At 45.5% G+C, this 20,805-nt stretch overlaps 1 protein-coding gene across 2 annotated transcripts; it reads right to left on the bottom strand.

Moving 5' to 3' along the window:
* Positions 1 to 724: 724 nt before the first annotated feature.
* LOC121585591 (dysbindin-like) lies at positions 725 to 18,260 on the bottom strand. 2 transcript variants are annotated; one of them, XM_041901913.1, is made up of 4 exons: positions 17,943 to 18,260; positions 5,600 to 5,833; positions 1,283 to 1,426; positions 725 to 1,169 (listed from the first exon to the last, which is right to left on the bottom strand). In XM_041901913.1, exons 1-4 carry the CDS (start codon positions 17,983 to 17,985, stop codon positions 895 to 897), a joined length of 696 nt encoding a protein of 231 aa, XP_041757847.1. In that variant the 5' UTR covers positions 17,986 to 18,260; the 3' UTR covers positions 725 to 894. The 2 variants fall into 2 exon arrangements, with proteins under 2 accessions (XP_041757847.1, XP_041757849.1); XM_041901915.1 differs by having other exon boundaries at positions 1,283 to 1,417.
* Positions 18,261 to 20,805: the final 2,545 nt, after the last annotated feature.

The raw sequence follows: 20,805 nt of genomic DNA, 5'->3' as shown, positions 1-20,805 counted from the left end.
TTCTTTGCAGCAATTCGACCATGAAAGCCTGATTCATGCGGTCTCCTCTGAACAGTTGATGTTGAGATGTCTGTTACTTGAACTCTGTGAAGCATTTATTTGGGCTGCAATCTGAGGTGCAGTTAACTCTAATGAACTTATCCTCTGCAGCAGAGGTAACTTTGGGTCTTCCTTTCCTGTGGCAGTCCTCATGAGAGCCAGTTTCATCATAGCGCTTGATGGTTTTTGCGACTGCACTAGAAATATAAAATATATTTTGATTTGTTTAACACTTTTTGTGTGACTACATGATTCCATATGTGTTATTTCATAGTTTTGATGTCTTCACTATTATTCTACAATGTAGAAAATAGTAAAAATAAAGAAAAATCCTTGGAATGAGTAGGTCTGTCCAAACTTTTGACTGGTACTGTATGTAGGTGTGCAATAATGGCCTCTAGTAAAGAAAATAAACCCTGAATGTACGCAGCGCTAGTCTGCGGTTCCACCTGTCAGCACCTTGTGTTCAAAGTGTTCAGGCTGGGTTATAAATCAAGACTCTAGTGGAGGGGGACTATGAAACGGTAATTCTATTACAGTTTCATTTCATTCTGAAATAGTATAAGGGATCAGTATGAGAAATGGCAGTACAAGGGGTGAAATGTTTATTACCAACTCAAGAGATTTGAGGGTAATGGTACTGTAACCACACAATGTTCAACATGGAATTATTTATTTACTAAATGGATGAAAATACAGTAAACATAAATGATGCATCTCTTCCTCCATGCCTACAGTGCATAGTCGCAGGGTTTTGGTCCGTTCAATGTCTTCGGTCCCATCCTCTCAGGATTTCAGTTCGCTCAGTGTCTTAGCTCCTACCCTGGTCCTTATGTGGCCTGTGAGCTGTTGTCCTCAGTGTTTAAGTGTCTGGTTTCTGGTTGGGGGCAGTGGCAGTGGCTGGAGCGGTGGCCTCCCTGCTAGGAACGTGTTGAGGGGAACCTCTGCCTCGTATGATTGTACCCCAACAGGACAGTGGCTGCGGTCCACCCTACCCCCTTCATCCTCCCTGGCCTCGGTGTTCTGGCTGTCATTGCAGGTGGAGGAGAGGGAGGACAGCTTGTGTCTTAGCTCAGCCTGGGTGGGAACCTGCAGTGTGATCTCTGTGGTTAACGACTCCACGTCTGGACCTGAGAGACAGAGGATGTATGTTTTGTGCAGTGCCCGAGAATTAATCAAAGTATGAAGTTGCTGTTTACTGTGCATGTCTGTTTACATGTGTGTCTGGGTCTGTGTGTCATACCCAGCATGGGCGAGGCAGCGCGGTTGTCCTCACCCCCAGAGTGGAGGAAGACGTCAAGGCTCTCATGGTCGGACATGTCCATCAGGTCCATCTGCTCCAGCATGTCTATGTTCACCTCCATGGATGAAAAGCTGCCTATTGGCCCTGAGCAGCAAGACACAGGTGTTAGTCACCAACGCATACAAAACTTCATCACCCAGAATGCAACGGCAAGGAGCTGAGTCCAGGAAGAGCCTTGAAGGCTTTTTGTTTTAAAACTCTCAAACACACTAAGGAAGAAATAAAAAGCCCAAACCATCTAACTACTCTTGGCAACAACAACAACAAATATATTTGAACCCACAACAAAGTCTTATAACTGACTATTCTTCTGGGGGTGGAAGTGGCTAAATCTGAATGAACAGAAACCGCAGAGTCAGCGCCTGCTCACTACAAAACCCTCCCAAACCTTCAGATTATTCAAACACAACCTTCAAGAAATCATGTTACGTCAAAAGAACTGCGCTTAATCAGAATAATTTTTTTAATCTATCCTCACTGACTTGCCATAAACCCTGAAATGTTTCAAGATACAGTGCCTTGCATCCCCCTTGGCGTTTTTCCTATTTTGTTGCATTACAACCTGTAATTTAAATTGATTTTTATTTGGATTTCATGTAATGGACATACAGAAAATAGTCCAAATTGGTGAAGTGAAATGAAAAAAATAACTTGTTTAAAAAAATTCTAATAAATAAATAACGGAAAAGCGGTGCATGCATATTTATTCACCCCCTTTGCTATGAAGCCCCTAAATAAGATGAAGATCAAGGAGCGCTCCAAACAGGTCAGGGACAAAGTTGTGGAGAAGTACAGATCAGGGTTGGGTTATAAAAAAATATCAGAAACTTTGAACATCCCACAGAGCACCATTAAATCCATTATTAAAAAATGGAAAGAATATGGCACCACAACAAACCTGCCAAGAGAGGGCTGCCCACCTAAATTCACAGACCAGGCAAGGAGGGCATTAATCAGAGAGGCAACAAAGAGACCAAAGATAACCCTGAAGGAGCTGCAAAGCTCCACAGCGGAGATTGGAGTATCTGTCCATAGGACCACTTTAAGCCGTACACGCCACAGAGCTGGGCTTTATGGAAGAGTGGCCAGAAAAAAGCCATTGCTTAAAGAAAAAAATAAGCAAACACGTTTGGTGTTCGCCAAAAGGCAGGTGGGAGACTCCCCAAACATATGGAAGAAGGTACTCTGGTCAGATGAGACTAAAATTGAGCTTTTTGGCCATCAAGGAAACCGCTATGTCTGGCGCAAACCCAATTTTTTTTAACATTTTAGTCATTTAGCAGACGCTCTTATCCAGAGCGACTTACAGTTAGTGAGTGCATACATTTTCATACTGGCCCCCCGTGGGAAATGAACCCACAACCCTGGCATTGCAAGCACCATGCTCTACCAACTGAGCTACAGGGGGCAACACCTCTCATCACCCCGAGAACACCATCCCCACAGTGAAGCATGGTGGTGGCAGCATCTTGCTGTAGGGATGTTTTTCATCGGCAGGGACTGGGAAACTGGTCAGAATTGAAGGAATGATGGATGGCACTAAATACAGGGAAATTCTTGAGGGAAACCTGTTTCAGTCTTCCAGAGATTTGAGACTGGGACGGAGGTTCACTTTCCAGCAGGACAATAACCCTAAGCATACTGCTAAAGCAACACTCGAGTGGTTTAAGGGGAAACATTTACAGTGAGGGGAAAAAGTATTTGATCCCCTGCTGATTTTGTACGTTTGCCCACTGACAAAGAAATTATCCGTCTATAATTTTAATGGTAGGTTTATTTGAACAGTGAGAGATAGAATAACAACAACAAAAATCCAGAAAAACGCATGTCAAACATTTTATAAATTAATTTGCATTTTAATGAGGGACATAAGTATTTGACCCCCTCTCAATCTGAAAGATTTCTGGCTCCCAGGTGTCTTTTATACAGGTAACGAGCTGAGATTAGGAACACACTCTTAAAGGGAGTGCTCCTAATCTCAGCTTGTTACCTGTATAAAAGACACCTGTCCACAGAAGCAATCAATCAATCAGATTCCAAACTCTCCACCATGGCCAAGACCAAAGAGCTCTCCAAGGATGTCAGGGACAAGATTGTAGACCTACACAAGGCTGGAATGGGCTACAAGACCATCGCCAAGCAGCTTGGTGAGAAGGTGACAACAGTTGGTGTGATTATTCGCAAATGGAAGGAACACAAAAGAACTGTCAATCTCCCTCGGCCTGGGGCTCCATGCAAGATCTCACTTCGTTGAGTTGCAATGATCATGAGAACGGTGAGGAATCAGCCCAGAACTACACGGGGGGATCTTGTCAATGATCTCAAGGCAGCTGGGGCCATAGTCACCAAAAAAACAATTGGTAACACACTATGCCGTGAAGGACTGAAATCCTGCAGCGCCCGCAAGGTCCCCCTGCTCAAGAAAGCACATATACAGGGCCGTCTGAAGTTTGCCAATTAACATCTGAATGATTCAGAGGAGAACTGGGTGAAAGTGTTGTGGTCAGATGAGACCAAAATCGAGCTCTTTGGCATCAACTCAACTCGCCGTGTTTGGAGGAGGAGGAATGCTGCCGATGACCCCAAGAACACCATCCCCACCGTCAAACATGGAGGTGGAAACATTATGCTTTGTGGGTGTTTTTCTGCTAAGGGGACAGGACAACTTACCGCATCAAATGGACGATGGACGGGGCCATGTACTGTCAAATCGTGGGTGAGAACCTCCTTCCCTCAGCCAGGGCATTGAAAATGGGTCGTGGATGGGTATTCCAGCATGACAATGACCCAAAACACAGGCCAAGGCAACAAAGGAGTGGCTCAAGAAGAAGCACATTAAGATCCTGGAGTGGCCTAGCCAGTCTCCAGACCTTAATCCCATAGAAAATCTGTGGAGGGAGCTGAAGGTTCGAGTTGCCAAACGTCAGCGTCGAAACCTTAATGACTTGGAGAAGTTCTGCAAAGAGGAGTCGGACAAAATTCCTCCTGAGATGTGTGCAAACCTGGTGGCCAACTACAAGAAACGTCTGACCTCTGTGATTGCCAACAAGGGTTTTGCCACCAAGTACTAAGTCAAGTTTTGCAGAGGGGTCAAATAATTATTTCCCTCATTAAAATGTAAATCAATTGATAACATTTTTTACATGCGTTTTTCTGGATTTGTTTGTTGTTATTCTGTCTCTCACTGTTCAAACAAACCTACCATTAAAATTATAGACTGATCATGTCTTTGTCAGTGGGCAAACGTACAAAATCAGCAGGGGATCAAATACTTTTTTCCCTCACTGTATATGTCTTGGAATGGCCTAGTCAAAGCCCAGATCTCAATCCAATTGAGAATCTGTGGTATGACTTAAAGATTGCTGTACACCAGCGGAACCCATCCAACTTGAAGGAACTGGAGCAGTTTTGCCTTGAAGAATGGGTAAGTGGCTAGATGTGCCAAGCTTATAGAGACATACCCCAAGAGACTTGCAGCTGTAATTGCTGCAAAAGGTGGCTCTACAAAGTTTTGACTTTGGGGGGGGGGTGAATAATTATGCATGCTCAAGTTTTCTGTTTTTTTGTCTTATTTCTTGTTTGTTTCACAAAAAAAAATATTTTGCATCTTCAAAGTGGTAGGCATGTTGTGTAAATCAAATGATACAAACCCCCCAAAATCCATTTTAATTCCAGGTTGTAAGGCAACAAAACAGAATCTGTTGTAACACCGGTGTTATGATCATGTGGTGCATGCGTTACAAACACACAGTGCACTGTGAGGGATGATTGACAGCTGAGACGGCGTACCTCAAGGATACGAGGAGAGCAGGGCAGGGCAGCAGAGTGGGGCAGAGTAAAGAGAGAGGGAGCTGTTATTAGCCAGCCACACCCACACATGCACGCACACACAAATAGTGTTTTTCCAATGAGACTTACCCCCACACCAGTGGGTCGCCAGTGTTTTATGCTAATGAAGCTGTTATTGTGTTTACATCAACAGTGTGACACTAAAGACTTGTGGCGAGCAGAATCAACAACGTCTGCATCATTCAAATCTGTTATTTTGTGAGAAGGTGCAGGTCCGCCGGAGCCATGGCCCAGTAAAAACACGGGTTCTGGCCCGTGTAGATCGAAACAAAAAAGTCTGAACCTTTTGGGTAAAACACTGGGTTAAATCCTAATTGGAAATGCACCAGTACACACACACGCCATCTGTCACTGTGACCATACTTCTCCATTGAAGATGATAATAAGGCGTTAAGGTGGGTCTCTCACCTCTCCTCTCAGTGATTTGCAGGCAGCTGGTGGACAGGTACTGATCCATGTCTTGCTGGAATGCCTCTTCAAAGAACTTCTGCCTCTCCTTCAGATTCACCGGGGCAGGCTCCGCCTCCTTCATCTTAAACTGGCCAGGCTCCACCTCCTTTGGCTTCACCTGGGGAGGATCCACCTCCTTTAACTTCACCTGGGCAGGCTCCGCGTCCTTCACCTGGGGTGGCACCTTCTCCGCTACACAGGGCCGAGATATTTAAATTTTTCATTTAAAGGTCCAATGCAGCCATTTCTATCTCAATAGCAAATCATTTCTGGGTAAAAATGAAGTACCTTTCTGTGATTGTTTTCAATTAAAATGGTCAAAAATAAACAAAAATAGCTTCTTAAAAAAGAAAAATGTCTCAAACAAGAATTTTGCTAGGACTTTCCGGGAGTGGTCTGAGCGGGAAGGGGAAAACTGAAAACTAGCTGTTATTGACAGAGAGGTTTGGAACTCTCTTTCGTATTGGTCTAGTCACCAGGCAGGCCAAAACTCCATCCCACCAAAACAGGCTAACATTTCAGGCAGTCTTTTCAAACAGCTCATACATTAAAAGGGCATTATAATTTTCTAAATTTCACAGTATTATTCCAACCTCATAGTGTGGAAATATATATCAAACACAAGAAAATCACGTTTTTGACCATCTCTGTTTGTCTGGATGATGACAGAGCCTGGGGATTTAGACGACACAGTGTCACTTCTGCTGACTGTTTCTCTCAGACAGGGAGAGTCCGTTATATAAGAACGATCTAAGACACGAAAGGGAGAAAGAAAGAGAGAGGGTACAGTTGACGTGCCCATTATCAGCAGCTATCCCCAATCTCTCTCCCCCTTTCTTTCTTTCGCTACCCCTCTTTCTCTCCATCACTCACTGTTGCCCTTCCACTCTTTTTCTTTGTATGTGTGCTGCTGAGTGTGGTTGGTGTGTGTGTGTACAGTATTTGAGTGTCTGTGATTTTCTTATGTGTTTGTTTTTGCATGCATGCGTGTATGTGTGCTTGTGTACGTGCATACATGTGTGTGTTGTGCTTTGTTTGAGGATGAATTAAAGGTAGTGGGGTTCCTAAGGGACTCCAGTGTGTTTCCTTACTGTGGTTAGTTGGCTCCAACTTTGTTAACCCTGAGAAATAAAGATATTCTGCACTTGTAGAATGTGTCTCCACTCGACTTGACATAATAAAATTGCACGCATGTTGTAAATATGAAATCAGTCATATGTACTGTGCCAAGAGGATTGAATCATGTCCCGGACCTGCTGTTTTCGACCCACTCTCTCCCTCTCCCTCTCTCTCTCTCTCTCTCCCTCCCTCTCTCTCTCTCTCTCTCTCTCTCTACCACACATGCTGTCTCGACCTCTGAATGCTCGGCTATTAAAAGCCAACTGACATTTACTCCTGAGGTGCTGACCTGTTGCACCCTCTACAACCACTGTGATTATTATTTTACCCTGCTGGTCATCTATGAACGTTTGAACATCTTGAAGAACGATATGGCCTTAATGGCCATGTACTCTTATAATCTCCCCCCAGCACAGCCAGAAGAGGATTGGCCACCCCTCAGAGCCTGGTTCCTCTCTAGGTTTCTTTCTAAGTTCCTGCCTTTCTAAGGAGTTTTTCCTATCCTGCTTCTACATCTGCATTGCTTGCTGTTTGGATTTTTAGGATGGGTTTCTGAACATGCACTTTGTGACATCTGCTGATGTAAAATGGGCTTTATAAATACACTTGATTGATTGATCATGTTAGTCACCGTATATGCTATCAAATAAGATATTTTTATGTTGACTGATGAAAAAATCTGCATTTATAGACATTAGTATTCCATCCCAACATATTCCACCCACACCAACAAACAGAGGTGTGTGCATATTACTATTACTGCATAACAACTCTTAATGGGTTGTAATCAGAATGGATGACCAAGGTTCACTGATAAAGAATATAAGCAGAAAAATTATGTTAGTATTCTGTGAGAGGGTTTTGGCTGGGCCTCTATGAAACTGGACATCATTATCTGATTGCAGCGCTCCATTTAGAATGTTGCCAGACTACACAATCGAGTTTCCTTGTCCAGCCCAATAGCGGAAAGTAGGCTAATGCAAGCACATCCCACCACAGAGGCAACAGATTAGCAATAAACACCATTCATCAGGACACATTATTCACAATATAGTACAATGCTGACAATTTCCCCCCTTATTCTTCTGAAACGCATCAGCTCAAATTATTGTCTATTATTAGATTAAAAATACAAATAATTAATGGATTGTCTACTCTGAGATTAATTTGTTATGCCTGGTTAAAAGGCAGATTTTCACTCAAAGAAAAAACTGCTGGCCTGATGAAGCTCACATTCTTGACAGTTGTAGCAGTGCATTTATGCAATGTTACTTTTAGATTGCAGGCATCTTTCTCTCAAGTGTTCAGATTTCCAGCAAGGCAGTAGCCAACATGAAAATAACTCACGCTGTTAATAGTGGAGAGTTAGCAGTAAAGGACAGTAAACAGTAGTGGAGAGTTCGTACGGGTTATGGTTAGTGATTGAGGCTAGGGTTGAACCGGGATGTGGACATAAAGCTTGGGTTAAGGTTAGGGTCGTGGTTGACGCTAGGGTTAATGCTGAACCGGGATGTGGACATGAAGCTAGGGTTAGGTTTGAGGGTTAGGGTTGAACTGGGATGTGGACATGAAGCTAGTGTTAGGGTTAGGGTTATGGTTGAGGGTTAGGTTTAAACTGGGATGTGGGCATGAATTTTTATTTATTTATTTTATTTCACCTTTATTTAACCAGGTAAGCCAGTTGAGAATTTCTCATTTACAACTGCGACCTGGCCAAGATAAAGCAAAGCAGTGTGATAAAAACAACAACAACACAAGAGTTACACATGGGATAAACAAAACATACAGTCAAAAACACAATAGAAAATCTATATACAGTGTGTGCAAATGTAGTAAGTTATGGAGGTAAGGCAATAAATAGGCCGTATGTTATTTGTCTACCTTGGACTTCACGTTTCGTTTGTTGTTTTGTCGTGTGTTCAGTACGTAAATAAATCTGAATGCATATCACGCTGCGCCTTGGTCCTTCTCGTTCATGAACGATCGTGACAGAAGATCCCACCAAAATAGGACCAAGCAGCGTGTCCAGGAGCAGACAGCCTGGACCTGGGAGGAGATCCTGGACGGGAAGGGATCCTGGACTTGGGAGGAGATTCAGGCCGGGATGGATCGCCGTCCTTGGGAGGAGACAGTGGAGGCGCGATATAGAGAGGAGCAGCGGCAACGCGAACGGCGCCAACAGTGGCGACGACGGAGACCCGAGAGGCAACCCAAAGAAAAAAAAATTGGGGGGCACACGGTGTGGACGACGAGGCAGCAGGAGGCAGCGACAGGGCGATTCTGCAGGTTAGGAGAGGAGGCCACCAGGTTACAGGGGATATTGGTTCAGAGGGAGCAGGAGTTATTTGGTCAGAGGGAGGAGCTACAGGAGGCTATAAGGGAGAAGGAGAGTGTAGAGGCATGGCGAGAGGAGCTGGTTAGGCAGCAGAAGGAGCGGGGGTTTATAAGGGAACCCAGTCCCGCTCCTTACACCAAGCAAGTGGTGCGTGTCCCAAGTCCGGTCCGGCCCGTTCCTGATCCCCGCACTAAGCCAGTGGTGCGTGTTCCCAGTACGGCCCGACCCATTCCTACTTCCCACACAAGGCCAGTGGTGTGTGTTCCCAGTACGGTCCGGCCCGTTCCTGCTCCCCGCACTAAGCCAGTGGTGCGTGTTCCCAGTACGGCCCGACCCGTTCCTGCTCCCCGCACTAAGCCAGTGGTGTGTGTTCCCAGTACGGTCCGGCCCGTTCCTGCTCCCCGCACTAAGCCAGTGGTGCGTGTTCCCAGTACGGCCCGACCCGTTCCTGCTCCCCGCACTAAGCCAGTGGTGCGCGTCGCCAGCCCGGTCCGGCCTGTTCCTGCTCCCCGCACTAAGCCAGTGGTGCGCGTCGCCAGCCCGGTCTGGCCTGTTCCTGTCCCTCGCACCAAACCTGTGGTGCGCGTCGCCAGCCCGGCCCTGCCTGTTCCTGTCCCTCGCACCAAGCCAGTGGTGCGCGTCGCCAGCCCGGCCCGGCCTGTTCCTGCCCCTCGCACAAAGCCAGTGGTGCGCGTCGCCAGCCCGGTCTGTTCCTGTCCCTCGCACCAAGCCAGTGGTGCGCGTCGCCAGCCCGGTCCGGCCTGTTCCTGTCCGTCGCACCAAGGCAGTGGTGTGCGTCGCCAGCCCGGCCCGGCCTGTTCCTGCCCCTCGCACCAAGCCAGTGGTGCGCGTCGCCAGCCCGGCCCGGCCTGTTCCTGCTTCCTGCATCAAGCCAGTGGTGCGTGTGTCCAGTCCGGCACGGCCCGTGCCTGTTCCACCGGTGCCTGGTCCGGCACCGGTCAGCTGCTCCACTCTGGAGCCAGAGCAATCCGCTCCACCGGGGTCCGGTCCAACTCCGGTCAGCGGATCCCCTCTGGAGCCAGAGCAATCCGCTCCACCGGGGTCCAGTCCAGCTCCGGTCAGCGGCTCCACTCTGGAGCCAGAGCAGTCTGCTCCACCGGTGCCTGATCCAGCTCCGGTCAGCGGCTCGATCCACCGTCGTCGGGTCCAGCTCCAGACAGCGGTTCTAGTCCAGATCCAGACGTCAGCCCCTCTCCAGGTTCGGGGTCTCCCACACCAGGGTCCAGACAGGGCTTGGTACGTCGTGGGAGGAAGGAGAGGGGAAGCAGCGCGCCGAGGTCCAGACCAGACCAGGGGCGCAACAGGGAGGTGGAGAGTAAGTGGTGGTCACGCCCGGAGCCGGATCCTACCCTGTTATGTTTATGTGGCGCGGTCGGAGTCCGCACCTTTGGGGGTACTGTCACGCCCTGACTCTGAGGACTTGTATTTGTTGAGTCAGGGTGTGTATTTTCTGTGTTGTGTTTGCTATGTCGATTTTCTATGGTTAGATCTAGTATGTATAGATCTATGTTGGCCTGAGTGGTTCCCAATCAGAGGCAGCTGTTGCTCGTTGTCTCTGATTGGGGACCATACTTAGGCAGCCTTTTGGCACCTGTTAGTTGTGGGATCTTGTTCATGAACGAGAAGGACCAAGGCGCAGCGTGATATGCATTCATATTTATTTACGTACTGAACACACGACAAAACAACAAACGAAACGTGAAGTCCAAGGTAGACAAATAACATACCTCACACGGAACAAGATCCCACAACTAACAGGTGCCAAAAGGCTGCCTAAGTCATGCTCCGGTCAGCGGCTCCACTCTGGAGCCAGAGCAGTCTGCTCCACCGGTGCCTGATCCAGCTCCGGTCAGCGGCTCGATCCACCGGAGCCCTGACTCTGAGGACTTGTATTTGTTGAGTCAGGGTGTGTATTTTCTGTGTTGTGTTTGCTATGTCGATTTTCTATGGTTAGATCTAGTATGTATAGATCTATGTTGGCCTGAGTGGTTCCCAATCAGAGGCAGCTGTTGCTCGTTGTCTCTGATTGGGGACCATACTTAGGCAGCCTTTTGGCACCTGTTAGTTGTGGGATCTTGTTCCGTGTGAGGTATGTTATTTGTCTACCTTGGACTTCACGTTTCGTTTGTTGTTTTGTCGTGTGTTCAGTACGTAAATAAATATGAATGCATATCACGCTGCGCCTTGGTCCTTCTCGTTCATGAACGATCGTGACAGACAACTGATGCTTAAAGTTAGTGAGGGAGATAAGAGTCTCCAGCTTCAGATATTTTTGCAGTTCGTTCCAGTCATTGGCAGCAGAGAACTGGAAGGAATGGCGGCCAAAGGAGGTGTTGGCTTTGGGGATGACCAGTGAGATATACCTCCTGGAGTGCATACTACGTGTGGGTGTTGCTATGGTGACCAATGAGCTAAGATAAGGCAGGGATTTGCCTAGCAGTGATTTATAGATGACCTGGAGCCAGTGGGTTTGGCGATGAATATGTAGTGAGGGCCAGCCAACGAGAGCGTACAGGTCACAATGGTGGGTAGCATATGGGGCTTTGGTGACAAAACGGATGGCACTGTGATAGACTACATCCGATTTGCTGAGTAGAGTGTTGGAAGCTATTTTGTAAATGACATCGCCAAAGTCAAGGATCGGTAGGATAGTCAGTTTTACGAGGGCATGTTTGGCAGCATGAGTAAGTCACTCTGGATAAGAGCTAAATGACTTAAATGTAAATGAGTGAAGGAGGCTTTGTTGCGAAATAGGAAGCCGATTCTAGATTTAACTTTGGATTGGAGATGCTTAATGTGAGTCTGGAAGGAGAGTTTATGGTCTAACCTAGGTATTTGTAGTTGTCCACATATTCTAAGTCAGACCCGCAGAGAGTAGTGATTCTAGTCGGGCGGGTGGGTGCAAGCAGCGTTCAATTGAAGAGCACACATTTAGTTTTACTAGCGTTTAAGAGCAGTTGGAGGCTACGGAAGGAGTGTTGTATGGCAAGCTAGGGTTAGGGTTGTGGTTGAGACTAGGGTTAGGGTAGAACAGGGATGTGGACATGAAGCTAGTGTTAGGATTAGGCTAAAGGTTAGGGTTAGGGTTGAAGTTAGGGTTGAACTGGGATGTGGACATGAACCTAGTGTTAGGGTTGTGGTTGAGACTGGGGTTAGGGTTGAACCGGGATGTGGACATGAACCTAGGGTTAGGATTAGGCTAAAGGTTAGGGTTAGGGTTGAAGCTAGGGTTAGCGTTGAACTGGGATGTGGATATGAAGCTAGGATTAGGATTAGGGATAGCAACATGCTCATCTGTGCTTGTGTGGCACACAGGATTCATTCAATTCATTTATCGAGTGCCTCATGACAAAGTGAACTGATGGTGAGATGCTCATGACAAAGTGAACTGATTAATGACTATGAGGGGGGCGCCAGAACGACAAGACCACTCTGTCTTTGTTTGCTTTGTTTAATAGCTTCATTTGCATCCAGCGTCCATGTGCTATAATGATTATGGCAAAGCAAACACACACACACACACACACACACACACACACAGAGGAGTTTCCACTACAATACTCATGGGAAGACAGTGCCCAGGCTATCTGCATTCTACTTTGGTTTGTGCAGACAAGAAGAGCGTAGGAGTGGGAACCTGGGGGCAAACTGAGTCACTCTACTGCTGTCAGGCCCACTCAACATCCTAGAGAGAGAGCTGGCAGAGCCAAATTAACAACACTCTATTAGAGCACTAAGCATTATATCTACCAAACACTATATATATTAGAGCACTAAGCATTATATCTACCAAACACTATATCTACTAGAGCACTAAGCATTATATCTACCAAACACTAAATATATTAGAGCACTAAGCATTATATCTACCAAGCACTATATCTACTAGAGCACTAAGCATTATATCTACCAAACACTATATATATTAGAGCACTAAGCATTATATCTACCAAGCACTATATCTACTAGAGCACTAAGCATTCACTGCCATTAAACTATCTAATGTTCATTTTGAACCGCTTACTCACTTCATTGCTGGAACTGTTAGTGTTCTATGTCAGCGCACTAATTTAAACCAATGAGGCAACTGTAAACCAATGATGGCTTATTCCTGTGACCAACACATATAATTTCATAGCCTCCAGTGATGGTTTATCTCATAGTAACTCCTATTTTAAACACATTTATGGACAATGAATAGATTGTTTTTTTTTATTTTTTATTTCACCTTTATTTAACCAGGTAAGCCAGTTGAGAACAGGTTCTCATTTACAACTGCGACCTGGCCAAGATAAAGCAAAGTAGTGCAATAAAAACAACACAGAGTTACATATGGGGTAAAGAAAAAAAACATAAAGTCAGAAAATACAACAGAAAATATATATACAGTGTGTGCAAATGTAGCAAGTTATGGAGGTAAGGCAATAAATGGGCTATAGTGCAGAATAATTACAATAGTATTAACACTGGAATGCTAGATGTGCAAGAGATTATGTGCAAATAGAGATACTGGGGTGCAAAAGAGCAAATTAAATAACAATATAGGGATGAGGTAGTTGGGTGGGCTAATTTCAGATGGGCTGTGTACAGGTGCAGTGATCGGTAAGGTGCTCTGACAACTGATGCTTAAAGTTATTGGGGGAGATAAGAGTCTCCAGCTTCAGAGATTTTTGCAATTCGTTCCAGTCATTGGCAGCAGAGAACTGGAAGGAATGGCGGCCAAAGGAGGTGTTGGCTTTGGGAATGACCAGTGAGATATACCTGCTGGAGCGCAGACTACGGGTGGGTGCTGCTATGGTGACCAATGAGCTAAGATAGGGCGGGGATTTGCCTAGCAGTGATTTATAGATGGCCTGGAGCCAGTGGGTTTGACGACGAACATGTAGTGAGGACCAGCCAACAAGAGCGTACAGGTCACAGTGGTGGGTAGTGTATGGGGCTTTGGAGACAAAACGGATGGCACTGTGATAGACTACATCCAATTTGCTGAGTAGAGTGTTGGAGGCTATTTTGTAAATGACATCGCCGAAGTCAAGGATCGGTAGGATAGTCAGTTTTACGAGGGCATGTTTGGCAGCATGAGTGAAGGAGGCTTTGTTGCGAAATAGGAAGCCGATTCTAGATTTAACTTTGGATTGGAGATTCTTTATGTGAGTCTGGAAGTTGAGTTTACAGTCTAACCAGACACCTAGATATTTGTAGTTGTCCACATACTCTAGGTCAGACCCGTCGAGAGTGGTGATTCTAGTCGGGTGGGCGGGTGCTAGCAGCGTTCGATTGAAAAGCATGCATTTAGTTTTACTAGTGTTTAAGAGCAGTTGAAGGCTACTGAAGGATTGTTGTATGGCATTGAAGCTCGTTTGGAGGTTTGTTAACACAGTGTCCAATGAAGGGCCAGATGTATACAAAATAGAATAGATTGTGCAAGATGGACCTCTTCCTCCTCCTCCTTCTCCTCCTCCTCCTTCTTGCAGCATTCTCAAGGCCGATGGACAATCACCACTAACCCTGAGTGGGAGAAAGAACCATGAGCAGGGAACATCACTGCCAAATCAGCAAGTAACCAAGCAACCAGCACAAAGTAGTACCACACAGTACATCACTGGTAATATTCCATTGTTTCCAACTCCTTAGTCTGTTACAACTCCTTACACTGCAACATATTCCAATTAGGAAGCATGTGACAAATTTGATTTGATCCTTCCTTACTGACACAATACCTCTCTGGCTGCGTTTACACAGGCAGCCCAATTCTGATCTTTTTTCCACTAATTGGTCTTTTGACCAATCACATTAGATATTTTTACATCAGATATTTTCCAGAGCTGATCTGATTGGTCAAAAGACCAATTAGTGAAAAAATATCAGAATTGGGCTGCTTGGAAGGGCCTCCAGAGTGGCGCAGTGGTCTGATGCTTTGTCACATTTTTTTGTGAACAAACAAACAGTGAAATGCTTACTTAGGAGGAGGTGAAACATTGCAATATGTTGCAGTGCAAGGAGATGTAACAGACTAAGGAGTTGGAAACAGTGGAATATTACCAGTGGTGTACTTGAGGCGTCACTACAGACCCATGAGGCGGCGCACAATTGGCCCAGCGTCGTCCGGGTTAGGGGAGGGTTTGGCCGGATGGTATGTCCTTGTCCGATCGCGCTCTAGCGGCTCCTGTGGCGGGCCGGGCGCATGCACGCTGACACGGTCACCAGTTGTACGGTGTTTCCTCCGATCCATTGGTGCGGCTGGCTTCCGGGTTAAGCAAGCAGTGTGTCAAGAAGCAGTGCGGCTTGGCAGGGTCGTGTTTTGGACGATGCATGGATCTCGACCTTTGCCTCTCCCGCTTCCCCGTACGGGAATTGCAGCGATTGGACAAGACTGTAACTACCAATTGGATATCACAAAATTGGAAAAAATATGTTTTTTTAAATAGAATTGGGCTGCTTGTGTAAACACAGACTCTGTGGGAGTCTCCTCCCTAACCAAGCATGCCTACTACAGTAGATTAGAGCTTCTCTGTGTATGAATATTCCAAAACCTTGCATGTGGTTTTTCAGATGATATTGTACTTTACTATGTTCACTGGAGAAAAAGCTCACACACAAGTTATGATAAATGATTTATGGAAAGCCCTGTCGAAGCAAGAGGCAATATGGTTCTACAACAGTCTTTTAGAAGATGATGAACGATAAGATGATGTCATGTCATCCCAGTGTTAATATCTTGTGTACAGATCTACGTACGCATAACTGGTACCGTAGAATCTGATGGGAAGGAATGGGATGCGTGGGATAACGAGAAGCAGTAGTTCCGTTTTTTTTTTTTTTTTTTTGTCACTGGTTAATTGACAAATCACGATTTCGCAGGTGTTAATATCTTTCAAATTTCGTAAGGGGAAATGAACTTGCGAAGAGAGAGGGTGGAGCTCTTTGTTTCCCAGTTCTGCTCCTCGTTCTAGCATCTTTTCGTCTCTTCTCTTAATACGTATGGACCCAGAACTTAATTGAGCAGCTGACCAATTACATGGGACTTTATTTCTGGGTTAACCATCCCTAACCCTAACCCAGTGTAGACATAGTGCCAACCCAGTGTAGACATCATGCCATTCACCAGGTGTGCCAACATCTGTCAAATAGGCTGCAACACCCCAGACTGCAGTAACTCATTACATAACATTTATGTTATACCTGGGTAGTAACACTGAAATTACTACAGTAATAACATAGTTGTTACAAAATACATTACACACACACACATGTTTGTTTTACTATCCTTGTGGGGACCCAAAAAAGTATTCCCATTCAAAATCCTATTTTCCCTAACCCTTTAACCTAACCTTAACCTTAACCCCAACCCCTAACCCTAAAACTAAACCTAACCCTAAACATAACCCCTAAGCCTAAAATAGCATTTTTCCAAGTGGGGACCAACGAAATGTCCCCAATTTTCCTTGTTTTGTGAGGACTTCTGGTACCCACAAGGATAGTAAAAAACAAACCACACACACACACATTACATTTTAGTCATTTAGCAGACGCTCTTATCCAGAGCGACTTACAGTTAGTGAGTGCATACATTCTTTTTTAATTTTTCATACTGGCCCCCCATGGGAATCGAACCCACAACCTTGGCGCTGCAAACGCCATGCTCTACCAACTGAGCTACATCCCTGCCGGCCATTCCCTCCCCTACCCTGGACGACGCTGGGCCAATTGCGCCGCCGCCCCATACACACAAACACACAGTAAACAATGCTTTGGGGGCAACCTTTAATTCCTTCTTCTTTCATTTTCTCTCTTTGGCTTTGCTAATGTTGTTGGTTCCCTCTGGCTTTCATCATAGATGGCTATTCAGAGCCACCAACTAATGTTCCCTCTCCTCTACAGCACTGTTATTGTGTAGCTTTTCAATAGATTACAGAGACCAATGTTCAATGTCCTGTCCTTTCCTCCTGTCCTGTTCTATACTGCCCTGTCCTATCTATGTCCTGTCCCATCTTTTTCCTGTTCTGTTCTCTGTCCTGTCCCATCTTTTTCCTGTCCTGTCCTATCTTTTTCCTGTCCTGTCCTACCTCTGTCCTCTCCCATCTGTTTCCTGTCCTGTCCTGTTCTATCCTGTCCTGTCCTTTCTTAGCTCTGTCCTGTCCCATCTTTTTCTTGTCCTGAGACATACAAAGGGGGATGGATGGATGGATGGGTGGATGGAAAGGGATAGGGAGAAGGGAGTTGACGAGGTGGAGGAGGGAGTGGTGGAGGAGGGGAATGGATGAATAGAAGGGCAGAAGGAGGAGGTAAGTGGGGGGTTCAATAATAATGAAAGCAATAAAAAGCTTTCATTCTCTCATCTCCTGTATGTGTGTGTGTGTGTGTGTGTGTGTGTGTGTGTGTGTGTGTGTGTGTATCTTAGTATTACTGTATGTGTTCAGTTGTGGTTGAAGGCTTGCATCTTATCCTCCTCACTCCAAATGTTTGACATCAAATAATGTTGATATGAATTCCATACACTTTTGAAACTAAAAAATTACTACATTTTTGTGACCATGATCAAAGTTCAGATAAAAAATTTAAAAGAAAGCCAGATAAAAAAAGTCTACCAGGAAAGAGAAGAAACATATCCAGAAATATTACAACTATCTAATAATCATGCATGGATCAACATCTGCTAGTCCACTATACCTTAGCATGTAGACATCATGACACAAACAAAAAACAAAACAAAAAATAAATCAAATAAATAAACCAATACAAGCGGGTGTCAGTACCATAGACGTAGAATTAGAGCGCTGTATTATATGTATATATACTGTATGTATATCTATGGTGGGTACCTACAGCTATTCCTCTGGCTGCCGTCCATGGATCCTGGAGAAGACATCCCAGTGGTGTTGTAGATCAGAGCCAGAGGAAAAGGAGAGGAGGGCAGGATGGGCTGAGGACAGGCAAAGAGAGGCGATGTTGCCAACTCTCAATCACAGCACTGTCTGTCTCCCTCTGCCGCTCATCCTAAGAGGCTGCTTAAACCACTAACTCACACACACACAGTCATGCCCACATACAGTATTATACACACACACTCTCACACACAGAAGCACGGTAGCAACGTTCTCCCCCACACTGGCTGTCTGAAAGGGTAGAGATGCTGCCTGCAGGCTGACTGATCTGGCTGTGGAGACAGAGAGGCTTCAGCACGGCTAAGAGATGAGGATGTACCAATCACATGGCTAAGAGCTGGAAATGTACCAATCACATGGCTAAGAGCTGGAAATGTACCAATCACACGGCTAGGAGCTAGGAATGTACCAATCACAAGGCTAGGAGCTAGGAATGTACCAATCACACGGCTAGGAGCTAGGAATGAACCAATCACACAGCTAGGAGCTAGGAATGTACCAATCACACGGCTAGGAGCTGGGAATGTACCATTAGCCACAGTCATAGAGCTACAATAAGAGCAGAGGGAGGCAAATAGTGTGTGTGTGTGTGTGTGTGTGTGTGCATACGTGCATGTGTGCTTGTGTAAGACAGAGAGAGAGGAGGAGTAAGAGAACCTCTGATATGATGTGTTGTTATCATTTACATCTGGCTGGACAATAATCAAATTCCAATAAGGCTGAACATCAGGACAATAATCAGCCTCGCTTCTTCTCTCCTCCCTCTTCTCTTAGGGCCCAAATTCAGACAAATGTACTCCTTTCCTGCACACACCTTTCCTAACCACTTCTCAGTAGTTGGTATTCAGACTTACCTTATGCAGGAGCATAACTGTAATGAATACTCGGACAGAGTGGTAAGATCCAATCGCAGAATTGCGATGCTTTATTAGAGTACAGACAAGGGAATAGCTTAATCGTGGTCGGGCGGGCTGTGGTCAAAACCGGGCCAGGCAGAGACAGGCAAAGGTACCAAGGGAGCGGGCGTAGGCATAGTCGAGGGCACAGGCACAGGTTCAGAGTACGGTAATCACTGGGATAGACAAGCAGAGGATTAAGCAATACGGGGAGTCAAACAACGAGGCACGGGTCGGAATACACTGGTAATCAAAAACAACAAACTCTCTCTCTCTCGGAACAAAATGCTTAGCAAGTCACAAAGGAACAATACCTCGCACCGACTGAACTTCTGAGCACACCTTAAATCCTACACTAATTACTGACAGGTGTGCTCAGAACTCAGGTGAACCAGATCGATCGAGTCTGATGACTCCCCCTCTCTGTAGATCGGGGAAGTGTCAGACTCTGTCTAGACCCAGCCAACCCCCGATCCCTTACAATAACGTGCTTTGCAGGTGTGATCAGCCAACTTCCTGCATTTTTTGTTGTTGTTGATGTTTTATAGCTCATCTCATGCTTTTGTTCACATTTTGCCATGAGGCTGAGAGACATTTTTGCAGTTTTAAAGCTAATTTCCTGCAATTCTACATATTTTGTAATCATATTCTATCTGGGGGCCCCCCAACCTCCAAATATGTTTTTGGATTGGGGGCCCCCTGGAGGTTGGGGGCCCCAGGGCACATGGTTCGGTAATCCGGCCCTGACTATTGCTAGCAATAGTACAAAACTCCAAACTGGTCACACTTGTAGCGCAGCCTGTCTTTCCTTCAAAATCTGTCATTATGCATTCATTTGGATTGTAAACATCTCACACCACACAACCATTGATTAAATATATATGTTTATTGTGAAATGTAATGAGAACATTGGTTTAATCACTAGTGCTAGCTGTGCCACTAGAGATCCTGGTTCGAATCCAGGCTCTGTCGTAGCCGGCCGCGACCAGGAGACCCATGGGGCGGCGCACAATTGGCCCAGCGTCGTCCAGGGTAGGGGAGGGAATGGCCAGCAGGGATGTAGCTCAGTTGGCCTGCTGGCTCCCCTACCTCTGCTGAAGCACAGTTCCCGCTCAGCCCAGTCAAAACTGTTCTCTGCTCTGGCACCTCAATGGTGGAACAAGCTCCCTCACGACGCCAGGACAGCGGCGTCACTCACCACCTTCCGGAGACATTTGAAACCCCACCTCTTTAATGAATACCTGGGATAGGATAAAGTAATCCTTCTACCCCCCTTACCCCCCCCTTACCACCCCCCCCACCCCAAAAAAAACAAAAACAAAAACATTGTAAAGTGGTTATCCCACTGGCTATTTTTTTATTTTATTTTTTATTTCACCTTTATTTAACCAGGTAAACCAGTTGAGAACAAGTTCTCATTTACAACTGCGACCTGGCCAAGATAAAGCAAAGCAGTGCGATAAAAACAACAACACAGAGTTACATATGGGGTAAAACAAAACAAAGTCAAAAATACAACAGAAATACATATAATATACAGTGTGCAAATTTAGCAAGTTATGGAGGTAAGGCAATAAAATAGGCTATAGTGCAAAATAATTACAATTTAGTATTAACACTGGAATGATGTGCAAGAGATGATGTGCAAATAGAGATACTGGGGTACAAATGAGCAAAATAAATAACAATATAGGGATGAGGTAGTTGGGCGGGCTAATTTCAGATGGGCTGTGTACAGGTGCAGTGATCGGTAAGGTGCTCTATAAGGTGAATGCACCAATTTGTAAGTCGCTCTAGATAAGAGCGTCTGCTAAATGACGTAAATGTAAATGTAAATGTAGAGCATGGCGTTTGCCAGTATGAAACATAAAAAAAATATATATATAATGTATGCACTCACTAACTGTA

This window comes from Coregonus clupeaformis, chromosome 17, assembly GCF_020615455.1.
Source record: "Coregonus clupeaformis isolate EN_2021a chromosome 17, ASM2061545v1, whole genome shotgun sequence".
NCBI lineage: Eukaryota > Metazoa > Chordata > Actinopteri > Salmoniformes > Salmonidae > Coregonus > Coregonus clupeaformis.
This window is presented reverse-complemented; position numbering and strand designations above follow the sequence as displayed.